The 25,295-nt window shown below is 38.7% G+C and overlaps 1 protein-coding gene across 3 annotated transcripts in view; it reads right to left on the bottom strand.

Annotated features, from left to right (window-relative positions):
- RAB5A (RAB5A, member RAS oncogene family) overlaps positions 1-24,192 on the bottom strand; it is a 31,883-nt gene extending 7,691 nt beyond the window's left edge. The window contains exons 1-4 of one of the 3 annotated variants that reach the window (XM_036431587.2): positions 23,976-24,183; positions 19,579-19,833; positions 855-1,006; positions 399-521 (exon numbers count right to left, since the gene is read on the bottom strand). In XM_036431587.2, coding sequence (XP_036287480.1) covers positions 399-521; positions 855-1,006; positions 19,579-19,741 — 438 coding nt within the window. In that variant the 5' untranslated portion in view covers positions 19,742-19,833; positions 23,976-24,183. Of the gene's footprint in view, positions 1-398; positions 522-854; positions 1,007-19,578; positions 19,834-23,975 lie in introns of all 3 variants that reach the window. The other 2 variants (XM_036431586.2, XM_036431588.2) reach the window with 2 other exon arrangements.
- Between the last annotated feature and the right edge of the window lie 1,103 nt (positions 24,193-25,295).

Below are 25,295 nucleotides of genomic sequence, written 5' to 3'. Positions count from 1 at the left end.
TGGAGAGGGTGTAGGCCGGGCTGAGGGACACCCTCCCTCCACTCCTATGCATGAATTTTGTGCACCAGGCCACTAGTTATTAAATAGACAGGAAAAGGTTTGGAAGGGTAGGATGCAATCAGCTTTTACTTATTTCTGCATTATTTATAAACAATTACAAAGTAATTATTTAGGTCAACAAAATCTGAATCTATATATATATTACAATTATGTAAAGACATTAAAAAATTCCGGTTCATTGTGAGAAACATTGTATTACATACAGTATATCACAGTGTTTAATAAATTTTATTTGCTACTATTTGCATGGTTTAAAATTATAACTTTAATTCAAGTATGGATCTAGAAGAATGATTTACAACAAATATGTCTTCAAATATAAGTTAAATGCAACATACCTGGAAATCAACAGCTCTTTTATTTGCAAGGTCAGCCTTGTTTCCTGATAAAGCTATTACAATGTTAGGACTGGCTTGCCTCTGAAGTTCTTTAACCCAATTTTTGGCTCTGGCAAAGGACTCCTGGGGAAACAAACAAGCAAATAAACAAAAAAAACCACCAGCTATTTTCAGGCACAGGATAAAAAAATAGCTAGGGAGAGTCTTTGTGAGACAAAGCTTTAAAGACTGTTCAAAGTGACACTGGGAAAGAAATTCTTAGGCCACTTGAACTATTTAAGATACTTTCATCTTTTTAAAAAAAATCAATTTTTCTAATTCAAAAGCTTTAGGCAGAAATGTCATGGTTACCTATTTTAAAAAAGGATTTTAAAAAGATCTTTTCTCTAATAAAAATTCTGAATATCAGAAATGGACATTCAAACTAGTTCCATTATATTATGCATTTCTACTTACCTCATTTGTGATATCATACACAACTATGGCTGCTTGTGCTCCTCTGTAGTACATTGGTGCTAGGCTATGGTATCGCTCTTGACCAGCTGTATCCCATATTTCAAACTTTACTGTTGTGTCATCAAGACACACAGTTTGGGTTAGAAAAGCAGCTGAAAAAACAAAATGTCTGCAGTAAGTTAATCATTTCCCCCTAAAATTTCCATAATATAGAAAACACATGAAAACCTGATATATTATTGTGTACCCAATTAACAGTGGCTCTAAATACTTGTAAAATATGTGCTTCATAGTTGAATACATGTAAGAACTTTATAAATAAAATCAGTTTGAAAATCTCTTCTACATTTAGTTTACTGTAATAAATAAGCTTAATACATTTATTAAAGTGTCTTACAAATTGTATCTTTAAAAACTGTAAAACATGTTGACCAATATTACCCCAAACCTATATAATAAAAGAGTAATATGCAAATTGACTGTCACTCCAACACACAAGATGGCTGCCCCATGTGGATACAAGATGGCCGCCACAAAATGGCCAGCAGGGGAGGGCAGTTGGAGGCAATCAAGCCTGCAGGGGAGGGCAGTTAGGGGTGACCAGGCTGGCAGAGGAGGGCAGTTGGGGGCGACCAGGCCTGCAGGGAAGGGCAGTTGTGGGATACCCAAGCCTGCAGGGGAGAGCAGTTAACGGCAATCAGGCTGGCAGGGGAGCAGTTAGGCATCAATCAGGCTGGCAGGCAGATGCAGTTAGGGGCAATTAGGAAGGCAGACAGGCGAGTAGTTGGGAGCCAGCAGTCCTGAATTATGAGAGGGATGTCCGACTGCCCAGTAGGATCTGGCCTAACTGGGCAGTCGGACATCCCTCGAGGGGTCCCAGAATGGAGAAGGTGCAGGCTGGGCTGAGGGACACCTCCCACAACGTGTACGAATTTTGTGCACCGGGCCTCTAGTAAATTTAGTAAGAAACTAAAAAACAATTCAAGAAATAGATTTATTAATATTCTTGAAAAATGGGAGGGGAAAATCAGCATAGCTATAACTATCATCTATATTGCCAAACTATAGTCCCCTGGATCCATTCTCCTCGTTATTAATGGCATACTCTAGGGATTTACCCCGTTCATTTCCACTAGATTAATATTTTTGTTATATTATTCCTTTAAAACATTGACAACTTGATTTTTATAATCATTAGCTCAACCTAGACTTAATTTGCTAAACATAGTTTCAACATTAATTCCTAGCTCTTTCATTACTTGCCATCAACATTTTTTTTAAATTTGCACCTTTTCATCTCTTCCCTCAGATTTTAATTTTAACAATAAAGTATCACTTTATAATGATACTAGAGGCCTGGTGCACAAAATTTGTGCATGGGGGGTATTATCCCTCATCCTGGCTTTCACCCTCTCCAACCTGGGACTCCTCGTGGGATGTCCGACTGCCAAATTGGGCCTAAACCGGCAGTTGGACATTCCTCTTGCAATCTGGGCTGCAGACTCCTAACCACTTGCCTGTCTACCAGCTTGATTGCTGCCTAATTCTTCACCTGCCAGCCTCATGGCCCCAAAGTGCCCTCTCCTGTTGGCCTGATAGCCCCTAACCACCTCTGCTATGGCCCCCACCATCGTGGCTTTGTCTGAAAAGAAGTTGGACGATAGGAAGATGTCTGGTCTCCTGGTCTAATTAGCATATTACCCTTTTATTAGTATAGATTTTTGTTTTTGAAATTAAGAGGTTGCTGTCAGATCTGCAAAGTACCACTTATTCTCTGAATTGCTTCATGAGAATAGTATAAAGTAAAATATCTATTACTTTATACTTCTCTTGGCTCTATGAATTACCATCAGTAAAGGCATCACAATAAACACCTACAAAAAAAATTCTGATTTATTAAAGGTAGGTTATAATCAAGTGGATTAACTTTAAAATAATGTGAGAGTAAATGTCTAACCATAGCTAACTGTATTAAGATATTTATGAACAAGATCTACACACACCCATTTTTAGCAGCATGCTGGATAATAACCAAACCTATAGTTCCATACCTTCATTAACTTTGGTAGTTAAATTCCTCCTGCTCTATTATTCATTTTATTAGCACTTCACCTTTTCTTTTTCTAATAAAAATATATCTTTATTGATTTCAGAGAGGAAGAGAGAGGGAAAGAGATAGAAAAATAAATGATGAGAGAGAATCACTGATTGGCTGCCTCCTGCACGTCCCCTAATGGGGATCAAGCCTGCAACCCAGGCTTGTGCCCTTGACCGGAATTGAACATGGGACCCTTCAGTCCGCAGGCTGATGCTCTATCCAACTGAGCCAAACCAGCTAGAGCTAGTTCCTCACTTTTCAAAAAATATATTTTTATTGATTTCAGAAAAGAAGGGAGAGGGAGAGATAAAAACATCGATGAGAGAGAATTACTGATCTGCTACCTCCTGCACGGTCCTAACTGGGGACTGAGTGCACAAACCAAGCATGTGCCTTGAGTGAGAATCAAACTGTGATCTCCTGGTTCACAGGTTGATATTCAACTATCGAACCTTGCCAGGCTAGCTGCTCCTCACTTTTACTTTCAGTTCAAGGTGTGATCTTCAACTCCTCCCCAAAACAGCATGGAAGAAAGTTATTAAAATTTCCTAAAACTGTTCTATCTTGCAAGAAAATTATAATAAATTTCTGTAAACTGTAGCAGTTTATCTGGTGGTGTCAATCCTTTGTAAGAGATTCACTAGTTAATATAAAAATGCTGACTGAGCCAATTGTAATTGTAATTATATATTATGTTAGGTATTTATTTTTCTTGCTATTTTTATTAGGTCAATTGGTTCCTAGCTTTAATATCAGCACCTATAATATTAATTTTGCAAACATTACAATTGGAAATGTATTTTGAGCTACATTCTAAGAAATATTTCTGCGAATTCTCACAAGTGTAGCCATATTTAAATATACGAATTAATCAAGCCTCTTTTACAACATTACAGTAACACTCATTTTCTATAATCCTATATTTCTATTATAGTAAAGAATACCGAGAAAACACTTTTTAAACGTTTATGAATGGCTCTCCTATAGAATCAAGAAATATTTTTAAACACTTAAAATTTAGCCTCTAACAGTATTCCTTTTTCAATAAAAGGGAAAAAAAAGGAATGGATCACAAGATATAAGCCTTTTCTCAAGTAAAGTTTGATGAAACTTGAAGAAAAACTGTGTTATAATTTGTAATTCAGACTTTGTTTTCTCTTTTATGACCACAAAGTACACTGACAATAAAAACATTCACTTACACTTTCGTAAGTCAACTCTAGACTCAGGGAAATAACTTTTAGTTAAGTTGCCTTAAAGCAAATATAATCTTAAATATATCATAAAAGGCTACCAATCTTTTTTTTTATTAACACATGCACAAAAACAAAATACAGGCAAAGAAATGCCAACAAATACATTAACACACACACACACACACACACACACACACCCCATGACCAAATAGAGTTCTTTCAGAAATACAAAGCTATTACACCAGGCTACAAAAGAAAAACGGTTGCTTTATTTAAAAACATTAAACAGGAAATTAAAGTCAACATGCATTCCTAATATACATATAGGATTTTTTCCCCTTAAAATTAAGTGTCTACTCCATCCTTAAGTCTGAAATCAGCAAAGCTCTTAGGAAGTCCCTCTAAATCTAGACACCAAACAAGGAAGAAGTCCACCATTACAATGATCATCTGGGATATCCATATAAAAGTAGTAAATTATTGGGAAGAGACAATTATTTGGAATAGACAGGATTGCCATGAAAATCCAAAGGCATCAGCTAATGTAAAGTGGATAATAATGAGTCCTTTAAATTGACTAGAACAAACCTTACCATGCAATGCCAATAACCAGGTTTTCAGTATTATGCTGAAAGAATAATGGATCCCAATCATATTAACAAAGAACAAGAACAAGCAATTCCCTAGAATCCTCTTGGAAACCATTCTTCATCCCACACCATTACGTAGCTTCTACTTCTGTACTCGTAGACTTCGCTGTGTAATAACAATTTTACACTTTTTAATAATCTTAAAAAGATTATTTTTTCCCCCTCCCTAGATTGGAAGTTTCTTGAGAAATTACTCTTAGTTATTCTTCTCGACATCCAACATCTAATATAAATCCCAATTCATACAAATGTTCAAAATGTTTGCTAAAAGTAGTTCATGTAAGTATGTAGAATTATTTTGGGTTACTTTAGATAACATTTGAATAGACAGTTCCCAAATGAGAAAATAGGCATTCCAAAAAGCCTTTATTCATGTTACTATATAACTAACAATCTCAAGCAAAATATCATCAAAATTTTTTTAACTTGATAATACCATACTATTGCTCATGGTATGATGAAAGCATAATTTTGGGAGAGGAGAAAAAAATCAATATTAGAGGCCAAGGGAATGAGTTTTAGGATACATCTAAAACACATTAAAATAATAAAAGTGTTGTAGCGCCACAAGAACAAATATGGGAATAGGATAACTCAGTATTATTATAAACATTACATATTTCAAGACCATCATGAATGATTTCCTACAGTTCTCAAGTTTTCAACTACTACTAACTACAGCATTTAACTTCCCATAAAATTCAGTGAAGTATAGCTGACATCTTCAAACCTTACTGCTTATAAAAATACATTACTAGTCTATTACAAAGTTATAAAAATAAAATCTGGCACTCAAAATATAACTACATCAATACTGTAGCAACATTAACCACAAACTTACCTGAATCTGCAAAACCACTTTAATATATCCAAAACGTCTATTTTCTGGCTAAGAACCATCACTTTCTTAGACCTCTTCATTTTCTCTTCACTTCCATCACCAGCACTAGCAGTTGGTTTTCTTTTCGGGCCCACATTTCACAAAGAAACAGCTTTTATCACTTCGAGAGTTACTGTGTACGCGACGACAAGTAGAGAAAAACAAAGCTGCATTGAGATGTGGATGCTGGCCTGTCCAATAGGCTCCCTTTTTGAGCTAGATGATCAGTTCCTATTTGCAAGCCAGGCAGCAAGCCACAGCTCAGTCTCAGCAAAACTACAAATTACTGAATCATAGACCTTTTGAGTCAGCTGAGAATACCTGAAACTATGAAACTATAAATGTTAAATCTGCAAATACCAAAGGCCTATCAACTAAGACCTTAATAAATAGTAAGCAAGGAGTAGACACTGCAAAACAGTAGGCAGGGGAAAGACTACCCAAATCAATAGCATACCCTAGGCCAACAACTCAGAAAAAAAGTTTAAATTAAAATGATTCTACATGAATTAAACAGAACAGACTGAGGAACCAATACCACCCCAACCCTTAACTAATTATCAAATTTGACAGACTAAATTTATTAGAACTGACAAAAACAAAACAAAACCCTATAACTATCAAGTTTAATTACATAAAATTTTGAGACTAGACTTGCAAAATTATGTATCATAGGATATCTTTAAGAAAGATTCTACTATGTTAACAAATTAATTTTTAATATGAGGGAATCTCATACATCTTACAAAAAATTACAAAAGCATCAAGGACAAATGTGCAAAAAAATATTTTACAGAAGGTACATAGAAAAAAGTATCAAAATAATCTTTACAGCAAAAATAGTAAATTTATCTCCTAACTTAAAAAAGGGAGGAGGAAGTGAGGAAAGGGTGGCAAAAACGCCCACTTGCTAGTGAAGCTGTATAAATGCTTTGGAAATATATATATATATATATATATATATATATATATATATATATATGTATATATTTTTTTTTAAACCAGGCAAAGCCATGAAAATGTTGGTATTTGTTAACCTACTACTATATCACGGAATTTCCAAAATATGATATAGTGGGCAGGGGCAGGAGAGTAGTAGAATAAACCTTTATGCTAAAAAAGTTGTAAACTACCTAAATGTATAAAAGACACCAACGACTTGGCAAGTATTAAGTAGCAATTACATAAAAATAGTTATAAAGTAACCAATTTAATTGCCATAAAGTAAAATATGCAAGTTCCTAGTAAGGATAAGGTATCCTATATATTAAAGAGCTAATATGCAAATGGTCGTGAAGTCCTTACGTAGTAACAACTGATCAGCAGGTGGCTGCATGTGCGGTGAGGCCAGGGGACGTGAGGCTGTGTTCCCCACCCAGCGCTAGCTGGGGACCTGACGCTGTTATTATTTATTAATAAATTTATACATTATTTTCATATACATTTCACTAATTTTCTTTAATCTCTGACACTTCTATTATAGAGAACGGGCAAATAGCAATATTAAAATATTTCCTCTAACTAATTCCTTTTAACATGCACGAATTTCATACACCAGCTACTAGTATCTATATAAAAACACTAATAGAAAAGCAAAGAGGAGAAAACTAAAATAATAGCAGTGTCACCATAGTGGAATCATGACTGAATGTTCTCCCTATGTAAAACTATCAGAAGTGGTGGATTTGAAAACCTATAAAGCTAAAAATTAAAAATATAAATTGCTATACAGAGGGGAAGGACCTTGTGCAATGGGGAAGGATCTCAGAAGATCAAGAGATTGTGATGTGTAGAGAAAGCAAAGGTTTTGAGACCCAAATAACTCAATAAGAGTTCAATGGATCAGGATCAAACTTCACGACGAATATCCAATCAAGAAAAATAGCAGGGCCGAAACCGGTTTGGCTCAGTGGTAGAGCCTCCGTCTGCGGACTAAAAGGTCCCAGATTCGATTCCGGTCAGGGGCATGTACGTTGGTTACGGGCACATCCCCGGTAGGGGGTGTGCAAGAGGCAGCTGGTCGATGTTTCTCTCTCATTGACGTTTCTAGCTCTCTATCTCTCTCCCTTCCTCTCTGTAAAAAATCAATAAATTTATTTTAAAAAAAAGAAAAAAGAAAAATAGCAGGAATTGACTGAGCAGTATCAAGAATCAAGTACCACCCTGGCTGGTGTGGCTCAGGTTAGTGGGATGTTTGTTTTGTGCAACAAAAGTTGCTGGTTCTATTCCTGGTCAGGGCACTTGCTGCCCTGCACTGCAGGAGGCAGCGAATCAGTAATTCTCTCTCATCATTAATGTTTCTATCTCACCCTCTCCCTTTCTTTCTGAAATCAATAAAAACATATATTAAAAAATTGCACACCAAGTAGATAAATGGTCTAGATGACAACAGGAAAAATAAAAACTAAGGCCACTTTTATTGCCCTTTAAAATTGTATGTGTGGATTTTTTTTCAGTAAATGGAGTTACACATGTTGATGAATATACAATTTGATGTGTATGCTATTTTGTTGTATTAACAAGCTTCAAAACTTCATATGTCAAATTTTCGGAAGGTGTTAACATCATAGATATTTACAATTAAAATGTCAATATTCATGCAAAAAAGAAAAAAAGAAAAAAGAGCTGCTGAATACTTCGGGAAGCTTATGGTGAACATGCTCCATCTCAAGACACTTGTGAACACTGCTTTAAATGTGATGATTTCGATGTGAAAGACAAAGAATATCCAGGTCAACCGAAATAGTTTGAAGATCAAGAATTACAAGTATTGGGTAAAGATGCATGTCAAACTCAAAAACAGCTTGCAGAAAGATTAAATGTTGCTAAGAAAACAATTTCTGATCAGTTACAAGCAATGGGAAAGATTTTAAAGGAAGGAAAATGGGTGCCACATCAACTGAACTAAAGACAAATGGAAAACCGAAAAGTCATCAGTAAAATGTTGCTTCAACGGCAAGAAAGTCCTTTTTGCATCGAATTGTGACTGGTGATGAAAAGTGGATTTATTTTGAAGTCCCAAATGCACAAAATCATGAGTTGATCCAGGTTAACCATCAACATTGACTGCAAGGCCAAATCGCTTCAGAAAGACAATGCTCTGCGTTTGGTGGGATCAGGAAGGTGTGGTGTATTATGAGTTTCTAAAACCAGGTGAAACTGTTCATACTGATCGCTACCTACAAAATAATCAATTTGAACAATGCTTTGATCATAAAATGATCAGAATGTGCCAGAAGACAGGGCAAAGTAATTTTACTTCATGATGATACACCATCACACAACACACTTCAAAACCAGTTAAAAATACGTTAAAAAATCTTGTCTGGGCAGTATTTAAAATATATATATATATATATATATATATATATATATATATATATATATATATATATATATTATTGATTTTTTACAGAGAGGAAGAGAGAGGGATAGAGAGTTAGAAACATCGATGAGAAAGAATCACCGATCAGCTGCCTCTTGCACACCCCTACTGGGAATGTGCCCGCAACCAAGGTACATGCCATTCACCAGAATGGAACCCTCGAGTCCACAGGCCAACACTCTATCCACTGAGCCAAACCGGTTTCAGCAGAAAATCTTGCCTGGGAAGTACTAACCTGTATTCACCAGACCTTGCTCCTTCAAATTACCACTTGTTCCGAATGATGGCACATGCACTTTCTGAGCAGCACTTCAAAACATACAAAGTGGAAAATTGGGTCTCTGAATGGTTTGCCTCAAAACAAGAAAAGTTCTATTGGGACGGTATTCACAAATTACCTGAAAGATGGGGTAAATGTTTAGCTAGCAATGGATATTACTTTGAATAAAGCACTTTTGATGTTTCTCTTGAAATTATCATGTTTTCTTTGATTACAAAATCCACATTATTAACTGATACACCTAGTATATATAGGGGAAGTACTCAGTAGATTATGGTAGCATTGACCAACCACATTTTCAGGGAAGAGTTACACTGAATTAATGTGAGGAAAAGAAGGGGATACAAATAGATTAGGGCAGACAGAAAGCATACACGTGACTAAATCCAAATAGAAAATACTGCAAAAGTCTGGCAACGAGGTAAAAAGTTAGTATATAATTTATAAAAAATAGCAGTATCACCAAAAGTAAACCCATCTTATGAGATGATCTATAAACATCTTTCATATAGGATTTATTCTTAAAATTCAATGATCCTCTTGCCTAGATGGCATGGCTCAGGGATTAAGCAACGACCTATGAACCAGGTCACGATTTGATTCCCAGTGTGGGGTGTGCAGGAGGTAGCCAATCAATGCTTCTTTCTCATCACTGATGTCTCTGTCTCTCTTTTTCCCTTCTCTAAAATCAATAAATATATTTTGTAAAAAATCAATAAAAAAAATCAATGATCATCTCATAAGGTATTGATATAATATAAAAAGAACTCCTCCAACTCAGCAACATAAAAAACCCAAATAAAATTTAAAAAATGGGCAAAGCACTTTGTAGACATTTCTCTAAAGTAGAAATACAAATGGCAAAAGCATATTGAAAAATGCACAATAACACTAATCACTAGGTACATGACAATCAATGCCACTTCACACCCATCAGGACAATTATTATCAACAACAGAAAACAAGAATTGGCAAGGATATGAAGAAATTAAACCCTAGTGCATTTATGATAGGAATGTTAAATGGTGCAACTGCTATGAAAAGAGGTATAGATTCTTAAAAAAAAATATATTAAACATAAGACCTAACAATCCTACTGCTGGGTATATACCAAAAAGATGTGAAAACAGGAACTTGAACAGATATTGTACATCAGTGTTCATAGCAGCATCATTCACAATAGGCAAAGGTAGAAGAAACACAACAGTCCAATAAAGGATGAATGGATAAGCCAAATATAGTATATATACACGATAATATATTATTCTGCTTTAAAGAGGTAGGAAATTCTGCATATTACAATATGGATGAACTTTGATGACATGCTAAGTGAAACAAGCCAGCCATAGAAGAACAAATACTGTATAATTTCTTTCACATCAGATTCCTAGAGCTAAATTTATGGTCAAAAATAGTATGGTATTTGCCACAGACAGAGACAGGAGGAAAAAATGGGGAGTTACTTGTTTGGGTAGTTTCAGTTGGGGAAGATGAAAAAGTTCTGAAGATGGACAGTAGTGATGGTTGCACAACGTGAATGTATGTAATACCTCAGAACTGTAAACTTAAAAATGATTAAAAATGTAAATTTTATATTATGCATCATTCAGCAACATGTAAAGGTAAATGTTGCCAAATAAATTGCAATATTAAGAATTATTACATACATGGGAAAGAGTTTGCATTAAGTCAAGCAAAATCAGGTGAAGATTAAGAATCATTTTTCCAACATTGTTAAAATTCATGTAGTTAAAAAAAAAAAATCCTCAGATCCAGAGGCATGGAACAGAGTGGAATTTTGGAGGCAAAGTGGGGTAGGGTCGGTGGGAGATAATCAACCAAAGACCTTATATGCATATATGCATAACCCATGGACCCAGAGAGTAAGGGCCTGGGGTGGAGGTAGGCTGGTGTGTGTGTGTGTGGGGGGGGAGGAAGAGGCCCCGCGCACACGAGCACTCGGGGGGAGAGGTTAATGGGGAAAAGGAAGGACATATGTAATACTTTAAACAATAAAGATTTTTTAAAAATTTAAAAATGACACAAATGTGCGCACACACAAAATAAATAAATAAAATTCTTAACCCAAGGATTAATTTTATTGATTTTAGAACTAGGGATGGAGGGAGGGAGCAGGAGAAAGAGATGGAAACATCAGATGTGAGAGAAAAATTGGGTTGCCTACCATTATGTGCCTGACCAGGGATCCAAGCCACAACCTAGGTATGTGCCCTGACCAGAAATGGAACTCACAACCTTCTGGTGTACTGGACGACACTCCCGAGAAACTGAGAATCCCACCAGAGAAAGAGAGAGAGAGAGAGAGAGAGGGGGGGGGGGTAGGTAGTTAGGTAGAGAGATATTACTATCAAAGCTTGACCATTATTCTAAAAGGACACTAACTCTCCTAAGGGAATTCACTTATCAGGACATAACTTAGTTACATGACACCAGCTGAACATTGGCATGACAGTATTTCTGATAGTATATTAATGTACATTGTTTTAAAATCAGTCTTAGGGTGCACTCCCTCTCCCAGTAGCACACCCATGCCTCACCCTTCCACCTCCTCTTTTTCCCTCCCAGGCCCATCTCCTAAATTCTAAGGGGCTCCACAAACTTGCAACCAGGGGAGCAAAAGGCGGCGGCGGCCCCCCCTTTCTCTAACTTAACAGTGAGCCAAAGCAACCCTGCCTCAGCTATCTCTTGTTGCTGCTTCTCTCTCCTAAGCCCTTCCTTGTTGCAGTGTCCCTTGCTTTAATAAACACACCTTCAACATCAAGTGGAAAACAAAATGAGTCTTAGGAGTTTGCATTTGGTTGGTATTAAGTTAGTGGGGAAAGCCTGATCACCCTAGAATGAACTGATAATACCAATATTTGAACCTTCAAGGCTAAGAGTTTGTGTTTACCTCACCAAAGGCACAATCCTTAAGTCTTTACTCACCAGACTGGATTTATTTAACAAGGATGTAACAAATATAGAACAGAGAAGCAGAATGAAGGTACACATTACAAAGAGAAAAGGCAAAAACATGGGAGAAAGGGGAGAGGTTATTTACAACTTATTAACTAGTATCAACTCCCTCCAACTATCAAGAGGAAAAATTAACTTAGCTTTACCAATTATGTCTATGAAAGACATTTTATCTACAGACAAAAAAATACTTTATTAAGAAGCTTGAATAATATTACATTTCTATAATATGCAAGGAAAACATGACTCTGGTTTCTAGTTCCAGGTGTAAGAATCTTGAAAGTCACCACTTCACCCTGAAAAGAAGCAGAACAAACTGACAACTCTTCTTAGATTTGTAAGCGAAGTGAGGTCACAGGCAATCTGCTACCCTCAAAACCAGAGAGAGAGAGAGAGACAGGCAGATATAGAAAATCATACCTCAGAGCAGAAACCTAGGGAAACCAATGCTCAGGTAGGAAAATATGAACTGTAATTGACAAATTGCTGGAGTTAAGATGCAAACAAGCCTGAGTTGAAAACTCCAGGGAAACCCAGTTTTAACAGGTGCTACTACTGCACATTTTTTAATTTTATCTACAGGAACTTGATCAGGTTCTCACAGAAAATATCATAGAAAAATCCTCTTGTACTTCTGGTAGGGTGAGGGAAAAGGACCCATTTTGAAATTAGCCAGATGCTCTGTCTGTTCTTACAAGGCCTGTCCCCAGAGCAACAGGTTAATCTAAGTGTAATCTTCGGGAATGTTATCAGTGTCTAAAGGACCCGGAAAAGTAATACTCAACTCCAGCCAGCTCTAGCCTCCCAGGTGGGAAAAGGAAAAATCTAACTCCAGATCACTTCATCCATCCTGTCACATCTAAGGGGGGAGGGAAAAAACAACACCTGACAAACTGAAGTTCACTGTCCTGACACATAGGCTCAATACAAGACAGACTAATCACAGGACTACAGAGTATTTCCTTCCCCCACAAAACTAAAGATGTATTTATAGCAGTTGTTTCTACCCATTATATTATATCCAGCTAGCAAGAAAAGTTACAAGGCACACTAAAAGGCAAAAAACAAAAACAAAAAAACACAAAACAAAACAAAACAAAACAAAAAACACACAAAAAGTTTTGAAAAGACAGCAAGCTTCAGAACCAGACGTAGCAGGTGTTGCAATGATCAGATGGGAATTTAAAACAAGCAGGGTCAATGTAATAACAGCTCTAATAGCTAAAGATAGTATGGCCCTAGCTGGTTTGGCTCAGTGGATAGAGTGTCGGCCTGTGGACTGAAGGATCCAGGATTTAATTCTGGTCAAGGGCTTATACCTTACTTACAGGATCCTCCCCAGCCTGGGCCCTGGTCAGAGCGCAAGCAGGAGGCAACCAATAGGTGTGTTTCTCTCACACTGATATTTCTCTTTCCCTCTAAGAAATCAATGGAAAAATATTCTTGGGTGAGGATTAACAATAAATAAATAAAAGCACTGATTTGTTAAAAAAAAAAAAAAAAAAAGACAGCATATCAGAATAGATGGGCAATGTCAGCGGAGAGATAGAATTCCTAAGAAAGAACCAAAAGAAATACCAGAGACAAAACAAATGTCTTTGGGGGGCTTATTCGAAGACTGGACATAGCTAAGGGAAAAATCTTAGGCTTTGAGGACATATTAATAGAAACCTCTAAAACTGAAAATAAAGAGCACAAAGACCGAAACTACAACAAAAAACCTCAGAACAGAATATTCAAGGAAGAGCTATAGATCCAGGAAACTCAGAGAATGGCAAGGAAGATCAACGCTAAAATATCTACACTTAAGCCTATCATTTTCAAACTATAGAAAATCAAAGATAGTGTGCAAGGATAGTGCACAGGCTATTTTGCAAAAGAAGCTTCTTTTCCCCTTCTCTTTGGTGATACCCTTTTTCTTTCTGGTTTAAGAACCTAGCATTTAATGCTTTCCAGATCTCAAGGGCATCTCCCATGCTTTTAAAACATTATCGTCCTTGAAAGCGACTCATGTTTAGCAATACAACCAGTCACGAAGTGAGCTTAAAAGTCCTAATATGTATCTGAAAATTTTACAACCCAAGAATGAAAAGGAGCACTTTAAAGAAGGGAGAAGAGACAGGGGAAGACTCTAATCTTAAGAGTAATAACAGTTATAGGAAACTAGTCCCAGAACAAAATTATCTATGCCAAGCAATACCCTCCAAAAGTAAGAGTACCTCTACAGGAGAAAAAAGAGATGAAAAGACTGAAATCCCTTTGATCCTACAATATTTAAATAAAATTATTTCTGGTTCAGTAACCAAATCTAGAAATAGATCTTACAGAAATAAGTCCAGACGGAAGGAAGGGGGAATTCTGCAAATATATCCACTATTACATGATTAGCTAAAAGAGCAAACAAAAAATATAAACATTAACTGCCCAACAATTAGGGTATGGTTAAAAAATAGAGTGTAAAATTTTATCAGAATTACCAATGTATATAACCTTTGACATAGTCAACTTCTGTAAGTTTATACTACAGAAATACTTAAAATATGTGAGAAATGACTATGAATTAAGTTATTCACTGCAGCACTGACAAGAGCCAAAAATATAAAACAATGCGTAAATCCAAAACAAGAGAACTGATTAAGTATATCTATGCAACTGAATACTGTCACAGCCAAGGAAAATGAGGATGCTTTTCATAAAATGACATGGAAACTTGGCAGAATGTATTTTCCAACATAGTTGCAGTAAGATTTCCCACAGTACATTCTTCTCATAACACAACACTGAAAACTCCTCTCTTGAATCTGTTGAAGCTTGCGACTAGAACATGCCTGATACTATCTATGTGACTTTTGGGGCTAGGCCACAAAAGGCTACCCAGCTTTTACCTGGTACTTTTGGGATACTCATTCTTGAACTCAGCCATCATACTGTGAGGAAACCCAAGCCAGGTGGGTGAGACCACCGGTAAGTGTTCTGGCTGTCAGCTCCAGCTGAGGTCCCAACAAACTCCAGCATTAGCTGCTGCCAGATATGTTGATGTGATTTTAGCCCCAGACTGTCTACAATCCAGGAGAGATCTGAAAACCACATACCAAGCCCACTCAACCCCCAGTACATAGGAGAAAATAGCAAATTAGTGAATCAAAAGAGATCATTGATCAACATAAAAATAGAGGTAGTTTACTATAGGTAGAATTGTGGCAGCATCCTTTTACCAAACAGCTTTAAACACTTCAGCACCACCAGAGGGCATCAATGAATTAAGTGAGACACAGTAAAAACTCTGTTTATGAACCGAATATGTGAAATAATTTTTAAGAGGAAAAAAAGGTTAACTTGTATTGACTGTATTGTTGAATGTGGTGGAGAGTACCCACTTTAAAAGAAAGTTATTGTATAATATGGACGAGAGTACACATTTTACAAGTTGGCTCTAGAAGAATTCTTATTAGCTCAATCTGCTCTGTTTAAAAATGTGTGTGCAGGGCTTATAAAAGTATTGATAAAAGGGTGCCAGGATAAGAACCAACCAGGATAAGAGCAAACAAAAAATTTAAGGCGACGTGTCTCCTAAATCATAGCAATGTTTAAGTAACCACATATAATAATATTTTAGTCTAGAATACTGGAGAATAATTGATGTTAATGTTATCAAAAGATAACTTTAGGTCTGAAGGAGTATAAACCTTTACGACTTTGTAATACAATCTATCTCAAATACTGAATAAGTACTTTCTTAAAGGAAATTAATCTGTATCTATAAAAGCCAAGTGACCAGAAGGACCGGTTGTTATGGTGCACACTGTGGAGGCCAACTGGCCCAATCATGGCCCTGACACCCCCTTCCCCAAGCAACCTCCTGCAGCCTCTCCCCTCCCTGCCAGCCCTGCCCCCAATTAGCCCCTATCAGGGCAAGATGGTGGACCCAACCTGTGCACGAATTCATTCACTGGGCCTCTAGTATTATGCATAAAGATAATATTCTTTCACCAGAAGCCAAAGATTAAATTACACAAATTCTAACTCTTGCTGTATCAGAAAGAATAATGAATATTTTACAATAAAAACCATTTTTCTCACCAACCAAAAAACATATACTGGTAGTCTGTCTCTAGGTCTTGTGTCCGTTCTCAAAAGTGCTTGTAATTGTAAGTAATGTACAGATACAAAAAGATAAAAGCAAATAAATCAATGCCCAGATTACAATTATACAAACAAGTCTTTCTGAATGGCAACTGTAGAAAGTTTACTACTTCAGGAAAAACATGAGTTTTTCAGATTTAAATTTTCTGGCTGGCTTTTATTTCTGTTTAAAAAGCAACTTTAATATCTGCATACATGTAGTATTCTATTTAAATATAATTTCTCCCTCTGAGAAAACTTCCACAAATAACTTAGTTGATGTGGGTGGCATACATTTAATGTAACATACATGACTAACCACTTTTGTGAAGACTTATTAAGGGAGAGAAAATTAAGATTTTCCCATACTTAGTTGTATATCCTCATGTTATGTATTTGAATGAATCTGCAAAGACGTCATTATTAGGAAAACTCAACTTTAGGACGTAGTTGCTTCTAGTTTTTTAAATCTTATTTGTTCCTGTAATTTTTAATGAGAAGCTTTACATTCTAAGAAAGGAAAATCTGAGCATAAAATTCTTAAGCATTATCAAATGCTATGTACCAAGTAGAAGAGTCATAATTCCAAAATAATGGCATGTCATGACAATATAACGAAATATCGTTAGTGATGAAAATGACTCAGCAAGGGCCTGGCTGGTGTGGCTCAGTTGGCTGGAGTGTAGTCTCACATACCGAAAGGTTGTAGGTTCAATTTCCGGTCAGGGCACATACCTAGGTTGTGGGTTAGATCCCTGGTCAGGGAACATACAGAAGGCAGCCAACTGATTTTCTGTTTCATATCAATGTTTCTCTCTGTCCCTCCCTTTCTGTGTCTCTCCCCACCCCCTCTCTCTTACACACACACACACACACACACTTCTTTTCTCTAAAATCAATGGACATATTATTCTGTGAGGATTTATCAAAAACGGACTCAGCAAAAAGACATGTGATGGCAGTAGTAATAGCTAACATTTAATAAGCATTTTTCTCTGTGCTTAGGCATTGTGCCAACAAATATATCTACACTAATAAGAGAAAATGCTAATTGACCTTACCTTTGTTATGCCCACAGCCAGTGAGTATGCAAATTAACCCAACAAGATGGAGGTTAATTTGCATATATAGGCTGGAGCAGTGTGAAGCCTGCTATGAGGGGAAGGGGGGCAGTGAAGGGAGCTACTGGAGTGATGCTCCAGACAGAAGTGGGATTTGCTGGCTCTGGGCAGCCCAGGAGCGGGGAATTGCTGGCTCCTGGGCAGCTGGGAGTAAAGTCAGGGGCCTATTCTTGCATGAATATCATGCAACAGGCCTCTAGTGTGCGTATGTGTGTATACATATACATCTATACATATATAAATATATACATATACACACACACACACATACATACACACACACATACACTTTTGTTAAGCCTTGCAGAAAGGTCTTTCAAGTTAAGTACTACTATTTCCATTTCATATAGGGAAAAATAAAGCTGGGTATGACTTGCCTAAGATCGCTGTTATGTACTAGAGCTAGAATTTAAAATCAAAGGTAGATACAAAGTCCCCACTTACTTTCTTTAAAAAAAAAAAAAAAATTATTGATTTCAGAGAGGGATAGGGAGCGCGCAATAATATATTGCTCATTAAATATTCTAAAAATGACAGAATTTTTTGATTCAAAATAAAAGTTCCATGATATGGACTACATTTTTCTTTCTTTAAAGAAGTTTTTATTGGTGTTTTTAGAGAGTAAGGGAGAAGGTGTGAGAGAGAAACATCGATGTGAATGAGTACCTCCTGGATGTCAGCTACCTCCTGTATGTCCTCCACTGGGGATCCGGGCATGTGCCCTGACTGGGAAATGAACTGGCAACCTTTTTGGTGCACAGAAAGATGCCCAACCAAGTGAGCCACTCTAGTCAGGGCTGTACTACATTTCTGATGCTCATCCATTACAAAAACATAAAACACTAAAACAACATAACACTATGTGATTATATAAACGTAAGAGGTTGAGAAATACTATTATACTGCTGAGTCTATTGAAGTGGGAATACCACTTATCTAGTGTATTTCTGTATGTAGGGAAAAATCCAAGAGGTAGTTGAATTCTAGAACTTATCTTATTGGAAGGGTCTGAGACTATGAATAATATTCTTAAGCGTACTTACTCGAGAATATATACTAAATGCACAGCATAAGATAATGCTTCTTGAAAGATGGAATCTAATATGTAAGGCATGACAGCGAGTATATGCCTTACATATTTCAAAAATTTGGCTTTTTAAATGTATAAGGTTAAAATAAATTCATATGTACCTGAAAAAATATAGTACTCTTTAATCGCATACCTTTTAAAATATTGTGTGTCATACCTACTGGCTGGTCATTTAGCCTTGCAAAATATTGTGAATCTTAAAGCTGTTGTGGTTCCTCTGACATTATCTAATCCAAAGCTTCCTTTGACAGATCAAGATTCCCAAAAGGCTGTTCTGTGCCACTACTATATAGTTATGATTTCTTTGATAAAATTAAATTATTTAATATTCTTTCTTCTAACCACAAAACTGAACTGTTAGTTGTCTCCTCTTTATCCTACACATTACCTTCCTCTCATCTTGGTCCTACCAAGTGCCTTTTCTACTACTTCTCCCTCTTCATGTCCCTCTCCAATGATAACTCACTTTTTCTCTTCTGTCACCCTAGGAGCATTCTTGAACAAGTTTAATAAAATTTATTTTTACAAATTAGTGTAATTTACAAATATTTAGATTTAAAAGTTTAAGATTCTTTTACCATTCTAAAGCCAATATAATTCAGCACACTTCTCTATTAATCTGAAGAAGCTTATAATTATCAAGAAATAGGTACCAGATAAAATCTTGTTAATTCTATTCTTAGAACATTAATTCTACTCTTGTTGACATCTGTATTTTAGTTCCCAAACAACCACCTTAAGGATAACCAGAAAAATCAAAATGTAAAATTATCTTAACAAGAATCAAGGTAAATTTTACAGCTTGAGGTATACTGAACAGCTCTTTTCTTCACTATGTTACCTATTTAGAAATTCATCATCACACAATTGCAAAATCATTTTGCTAATGTGAGTCAATTAAATGAAGGGAAAAAAGAACATCTTACCCCCAATGGTACTCTCTTGAAACTCATGAAATTGGCCTTTCACAAAACGAAGCACTAGGCTTGATTTGCCAACAGCAGACTCGCCCAGAAGTACTAGTTTGAACTGGCATATTTTATTTCCAGTATTTGGCCCGTTGGGTCTTGTTGCTCCTCGATTAGCCATGTCCAAATTTGAAAGAAGTCCCTAATTTCAGTCTCTTAAATGAACTTCCAGGATGCAAGGTGTCAATTTTTTCTTTCTGGAGGCAAAGAAACCTATAAAGAAACAAATGAGTTAAATATATATAAAACAATAAAACAAAACATAATATTAATCACTTTAGCAAATTTTTCCTTTAACATATTATTGTATAGCAATTATATCTTTGCCTTAGCTAGTTTGGCTTAGTGGATAGAGCATTGGCCCGAAGAGAAGGATCACAGGTTTGATTCCAGTCAAGGGCACATGCCCTGGTTGTGGGCTGGATCCCCAGTAGGGGGTGTGCAGGAGGCAGTCAATCAATGATTCTCTGTCATCGTTGATGCTTCTCTCCCTTCCTCTCTGGAAATCAATACAATATATTTTAAAAAATTATAACCTCTACTGGAGACATTGAGTTTAAGTCATTTATAATGAAATAACAAAGGCATTAAGGTTTGAGCCTATAATCATGCAGCTAAATCTCAAGAGCTTTAAAAACAAAATAAGTTAGACTATTATAATCCTTAAAAACGAGGAACCCTGACCTGGTTGCTTAATTGGTTAGAACACTGGTCGGCAAACTGTGACTTGTGAGCCACATGTGGCTCTTTGGCCCCTTGAGTTCTTAGCAAAGGCTAGCTTAGGAGTACCCTAATTAAGTTAATAACAATTTATCTACCTATATAGTTTAAGTTTAAAAAATTTGGCTCCCAAAAGAAATCGTTGTACTGTTGATATTTGGCTCTGTTGACTAATGAGTTTGCTGACCAATGGGTTCGATCCCTAGTCAGGGTACGTACAGGAATCAACCAATGAATGCATAAATAAGTGGAACACCTGGCTGGTGAAAATTTTAATTTTCAACTATAATTCACATTCACTATTACTTTAGTTCCAGGTATGCTGCACAGTAATTAGACATTTATACAACTTAAGAAGTGATCTCCCATTAAGTCTAGTACCCACCTAGTAGCCTACAGTATTACAATACTAGTGCCCTGGTGCAGGAATCAGTGCACATTGAAAGAAAATTAATTATAATGTGGCCAGTAGGGTGAGATGGGCCTGACATGCCCTGGGCACCGCAGCTTGAAGGTCATCAGCAGTGACTCGAAGGTCGTCTGTGAGTGAGCAGGGTCCCACCAACAGGTGGAGGTACCTTGGCCTGGCCTGCAGGAATCAGGCCGAAACAGGCTCTCCTACATTCCCTGCGGGGTCCTGGATTGCGAGGGTGGTTCTCGGGTGACCCACCCCGAAATTGGATTTCTTCCTCTCTGGTTCCAGGTTCATCACTCTTGAACCACCGCTGCCAAGTCACAGCAGCTCCTGCGTTTGAGCATCTGCTCCCTGGTGGTCAGTGTGTGTCATACCTACTGACTGGTTGCTTAGCCTTTTAAATATATAGACTAGAGGCCCAGTGCACAGTCAGTCGGACATCCTTAGCACGGCCAGACCCAGGAGAGGCTCCCACCACCACTGCTGCGCTCACCAGCCTTGAGCAGGACTTCTGGATGAGTGGCACTCCCCTTGTGGGAGTGCACTGACCATCAGGAGGCAGCTCCTGTGTTGTTGAGCGTCTGGCCCCTGGTGGTCAGTGTGCTGTCACACTGACCAGTCTTTTCACTGTTCATTCAATTTGCATATTACCCTTTTATTATATAGGATTGACTATATTCACTATGCTCTACTTTACATCCCCATGACTATTTTGTGACTGCCAATTTGTACTTGTTAATCCCATGGACAAAAAAAGATTTTTGGCTCCCAGGTTTTTATGTCTAACACCTGAAAGATTTAAAACTGTTTCCTCATGTGCTAAAGTACACATACATTGAAGTGTTAACAGTGGTTTCCTATGTGGTGAGCTTATTAGTGTCTTATTTACACTTTCTGTAGTATTGGGGCCAACAATTAAATATCTTGTTATTTTCTATTTAATTTAATACATTTAGAAAAAACTAGCCTGAATGGCAACTCCTATCTTCTATTAACTAGTAATGCTAATTTTCAATCTTAAAGGAATTAGCAAACATTTAAAGAACAGTTTTCTAATCTACTAACAAGCCAATCCTAAAATTTCCTTTTCTCATCTGTAATCAAAACCTGATCATGTGCTTACTAATAATATTAAATCTGACGATTATCTCCCTAGAATCATTTTTAAAATATATATTTTTATTGATTTTAGAGAGGAAGGGAGAGGAAGAGAGAGAGAGAGAAACATCAATAATGAGAAGCATCGATTGGCTGCCTCCTGCATTCCTCCTACTGGGGATCAAGCCAGCAACCTGGGCAAATGACCTGGACCAGAATTGAACCTGGGACCCTTCAGTCTTGCAGGCTGATGCTCTATCCATTGAATCAAACCAGCTAGGGCAAATCATCATTGATACTTCACTTAGGTACCTTATAAGAAATGTGCCCTCCCCATAAAATGAGTTTACATAAGAATCTCTCTTGACAATGAACTCATTAACAAACACATCCAAGAGACCTTATATACCAGACAATAAAGTCACCTCTGCCTTATCTAAACAGTAGCTTGGAAGAGTCCTTTATGGGTAACATGTATTTAAGATGAAATAGGTCTAACTGCTTCCAAATAATGGAGATGTAGATTGGCCATACAAAAGAGAACTTAAACTAGGTGATGGGTTCTCATTATACTATTCGCCATTTCCAGAATACCTAATTTACACAGCTGCTGTGAGAATTGAATGAAAAATAATCTTCAATACAGTGGGGCACATAAAATTGAAAACTGGTAGGAGCTCTTTGATGAGATAATGACCAAATATCAATAGAATGCCTGTAGACTGAAAATGCATCAACATACCTTTAGATATTATACACAACAGCAATGGAAATATTTTCCAATTGCCTGATGACCTTACAGAAGAGCAAATTAAACTTCTCAAGGAAAATATGCTCTGAATTTGCATGGCACTTACTATATTTCAGGGAAAAAAAACATCCGATTCCCATTATAAAAGAATTACAATTTAGCTTTGCCTTCTATTGGATTATGATTCGCCATAGGCTTTCAAACAGAACCTAACTAAATCTAATTATATACAGTCACCTCAACATTGTGAAATATTATGTGCACTTATTTGCATTCACTATTGAAACTTGTTTTGCAAAACAAAGGTTTTGCATAAAACGCATTTTCATCTTTTGAAAAAATTTTAAACTGGTTTTCGATAACCAGAATTGTATTCACAGCAGCAGCTACCATTTACTGGGCCTTATATTGTGCCAAGCTCTATTCCATGACTTTTGCTTATAGCAATTCTATGAGCTCATATTATTGCCCCTAGTTTACATTAAAAATAAAGTTTCTGGGCTGTCCTGAATTATCAGAGGTGTACAGGTGTTGTTTTTGTGTGTGTGTGTGTGTTTTTTTTTCCTACTACTGAAGTGAGAGGCAATTGATTCAACACTCTGCATCAACCAAGACAAAAACCAAAAATGTGAAGGAGGCCGTTCAGGGCTTAGAAAGTCTAAGTCTATGGGGGGGAAGGGGGGGTTAGAGGGGGGAGGTATAGCCAGCTTCCAGGAGAACAGCAGTCTCTACCCTGGGAGCCTGTTCAGCGGCCTAGTTGTCTGGAGCTCAAGATGGGGTTCACCACCTTCCTCAGATAAGACAAGAATCTCTAGACAGCCTATCTTGATGAGCCACCTCCTCCCTCCGAGGCCCGACTTCGGAAGTCGAAGGTAGGCGGGGCTCCCCAAATGCACACCTGCTGTAGACCCTGGATCCTCCATAGAGAACACCCCAATAAACCGGCACTACACTCCGGGTCGCCAGCACCGGCGGGGCCCGCCAGGCCTCGGGGCCACCTTCCCGGGCCTCTCTCCTTGAAGCTGGCCTGATGTGGGCCGTCTCCCCCGCTCCCAGGAGACGGGGCCGGGGCCTGGGGCCGACGAAGCCGCAGCCTCCAGACGCCTTCGCGGCGCCATCTTGAGAAGGGAAGAGGGTGACACCCGTCGCTCCCTCCGCCAGACAGCAGATCCTGGTCCTCCAGAGCCTCCAGTGAAGGGCGAGTCCACGGGGCTGGCGGGACGAGACTCCGAGTTCGACTGGTCCCGGGCGCCGGCGCGCGAGAGGTGGGAGGGGCGGGGGGCTCGGGGCCGGCAGGAACCCCCGAGAAACCGGGACGGCAGAGAGCCCGGGGTCCCGGCCCGGGGAGGGGGAGAGGGACGGCCCGGTTACCTTAGGCCGCAGCTCGCAGGGCCGCGGGGCGGAAGCTCCAGGCAGCAGGTCCCAGGCGGAGCTCCCGGCGAGAAGGCTGTGGCTTGGGCGGCGAGGCGTCTCCCCTCCTCAGACTGGACGGTGCGGGGCTGGCGCCGTGGTGCCGCCCCCGTCGGCCTCGGTCTCCGCCTCTCTCCGCTCCGCCTTCCCCTTTCCTTTCTCCTCCTCCTCCTCCTCCTCCGCCGCCGCCGCCGCCAACACCGCCGGCGCACGAGTTCCCACTAATTCTTCCTTCTCCTCCCCCTTCCTCCTCCGCCTCCTCCTCTCGGGCCGGCCGCGGGCTCCTCCGCGAACCAAAACACAAACACTCCAGCCCCGGCGCGGAAGCCACTTCCGCCGCCCGGCGCCGGCCTCGCCGCCACGTCGCCGCACGTAGCGAACGATGCCCTACGTCACTTCCTGTCGCCGCCAGTCCTTCGGCGGCCCCGCTGCTCTCCGAACCCTCCGGGTCGCCGGGCGGGGTGGGCGTTGTCACGTGGTCCCGGCAGCTCCAGCGCCGCCCTCCCCGCAGGCGCGGGGCCCCGCCCTCGCTGGCGCCATTGTTATCTGGGCGGCGGTCTCGCTCCCCGCGCCCGGGGGCGGGGGCAGCTCCGTGCCCGCCCTGCTTTCGGGGGAGATACGGAGGGAACTTGTATTTGTGGCTCTCAGGCCACGTGGGGCGGCGAATTCCCTCTGTGAATATTAACTCACAGTCCCCTCTTCCCCTACCCCGCAGCACCCCAACTCTGGCACCCCGATTGTGGATCTTGTCTAACAGGAGACAGACCCCCATTATATCCTGCGGACAGGTTGGTCGGTGAAGGCAGTCAGTGGTAGACCTTTCTCTAGGAAGGAGGCTAAGACCTTCCCTAACCCCAAAGTTGTCTTTAAAAAAAAAAAATATATATTGATTTCAGAGAGGAAGTGAGTGGGAGAGATAGGACCGTCAATGATGAGTCATTGATCTGCTGCCTCCTGCACACCCCTTACTGGGGATCGAGCCTGCAATCTGGGCATGTGCCCTGATGGGGAATCAAACCCATGACCTCTTGGTTCATAGATTTGATGCTCAACCACTGAGCCACACACCAGCTGGGCTCCAAAGTTGTCTTTAAAGGGGGAGGGGGAAACCTAAAATAATCACTTGCTTTTATTTATTTATTTATTTATTTTTATTTTTAATTTTTCACTTGCTTTTATTGTGAGTTTACTATTTTTATGGAGCACAGGACAACATCGAAAATAATGGCTAGTTTTTTTTTTTTTTCTTTTTCTTTCAGAGTTTTCCTTCATGGGTTACTA

This window comes from Pipistrellus kuhlii, unplaced genomic scaffold (assembly GCF_014108245.1).
Source record: "Pipistrellus kuhlii isolate mPipKuh1 unplaced genomic scaffold, mPipKuh1.p scaffold_m20_p_11, whole genome shotgun sequence".
Lineage (NCBI taxonomy): Eukaryota > Metazoa > Chordata > Mammalia > Chiroptera > Vespertilionidae > Pipistrellus > Pipistrellus kuhlii.
The sequence above is the reverse complement of the archived record's forward strand: the minus strand, read 5'-3'. Positions and strand labels throughout refer to the sequence as shown.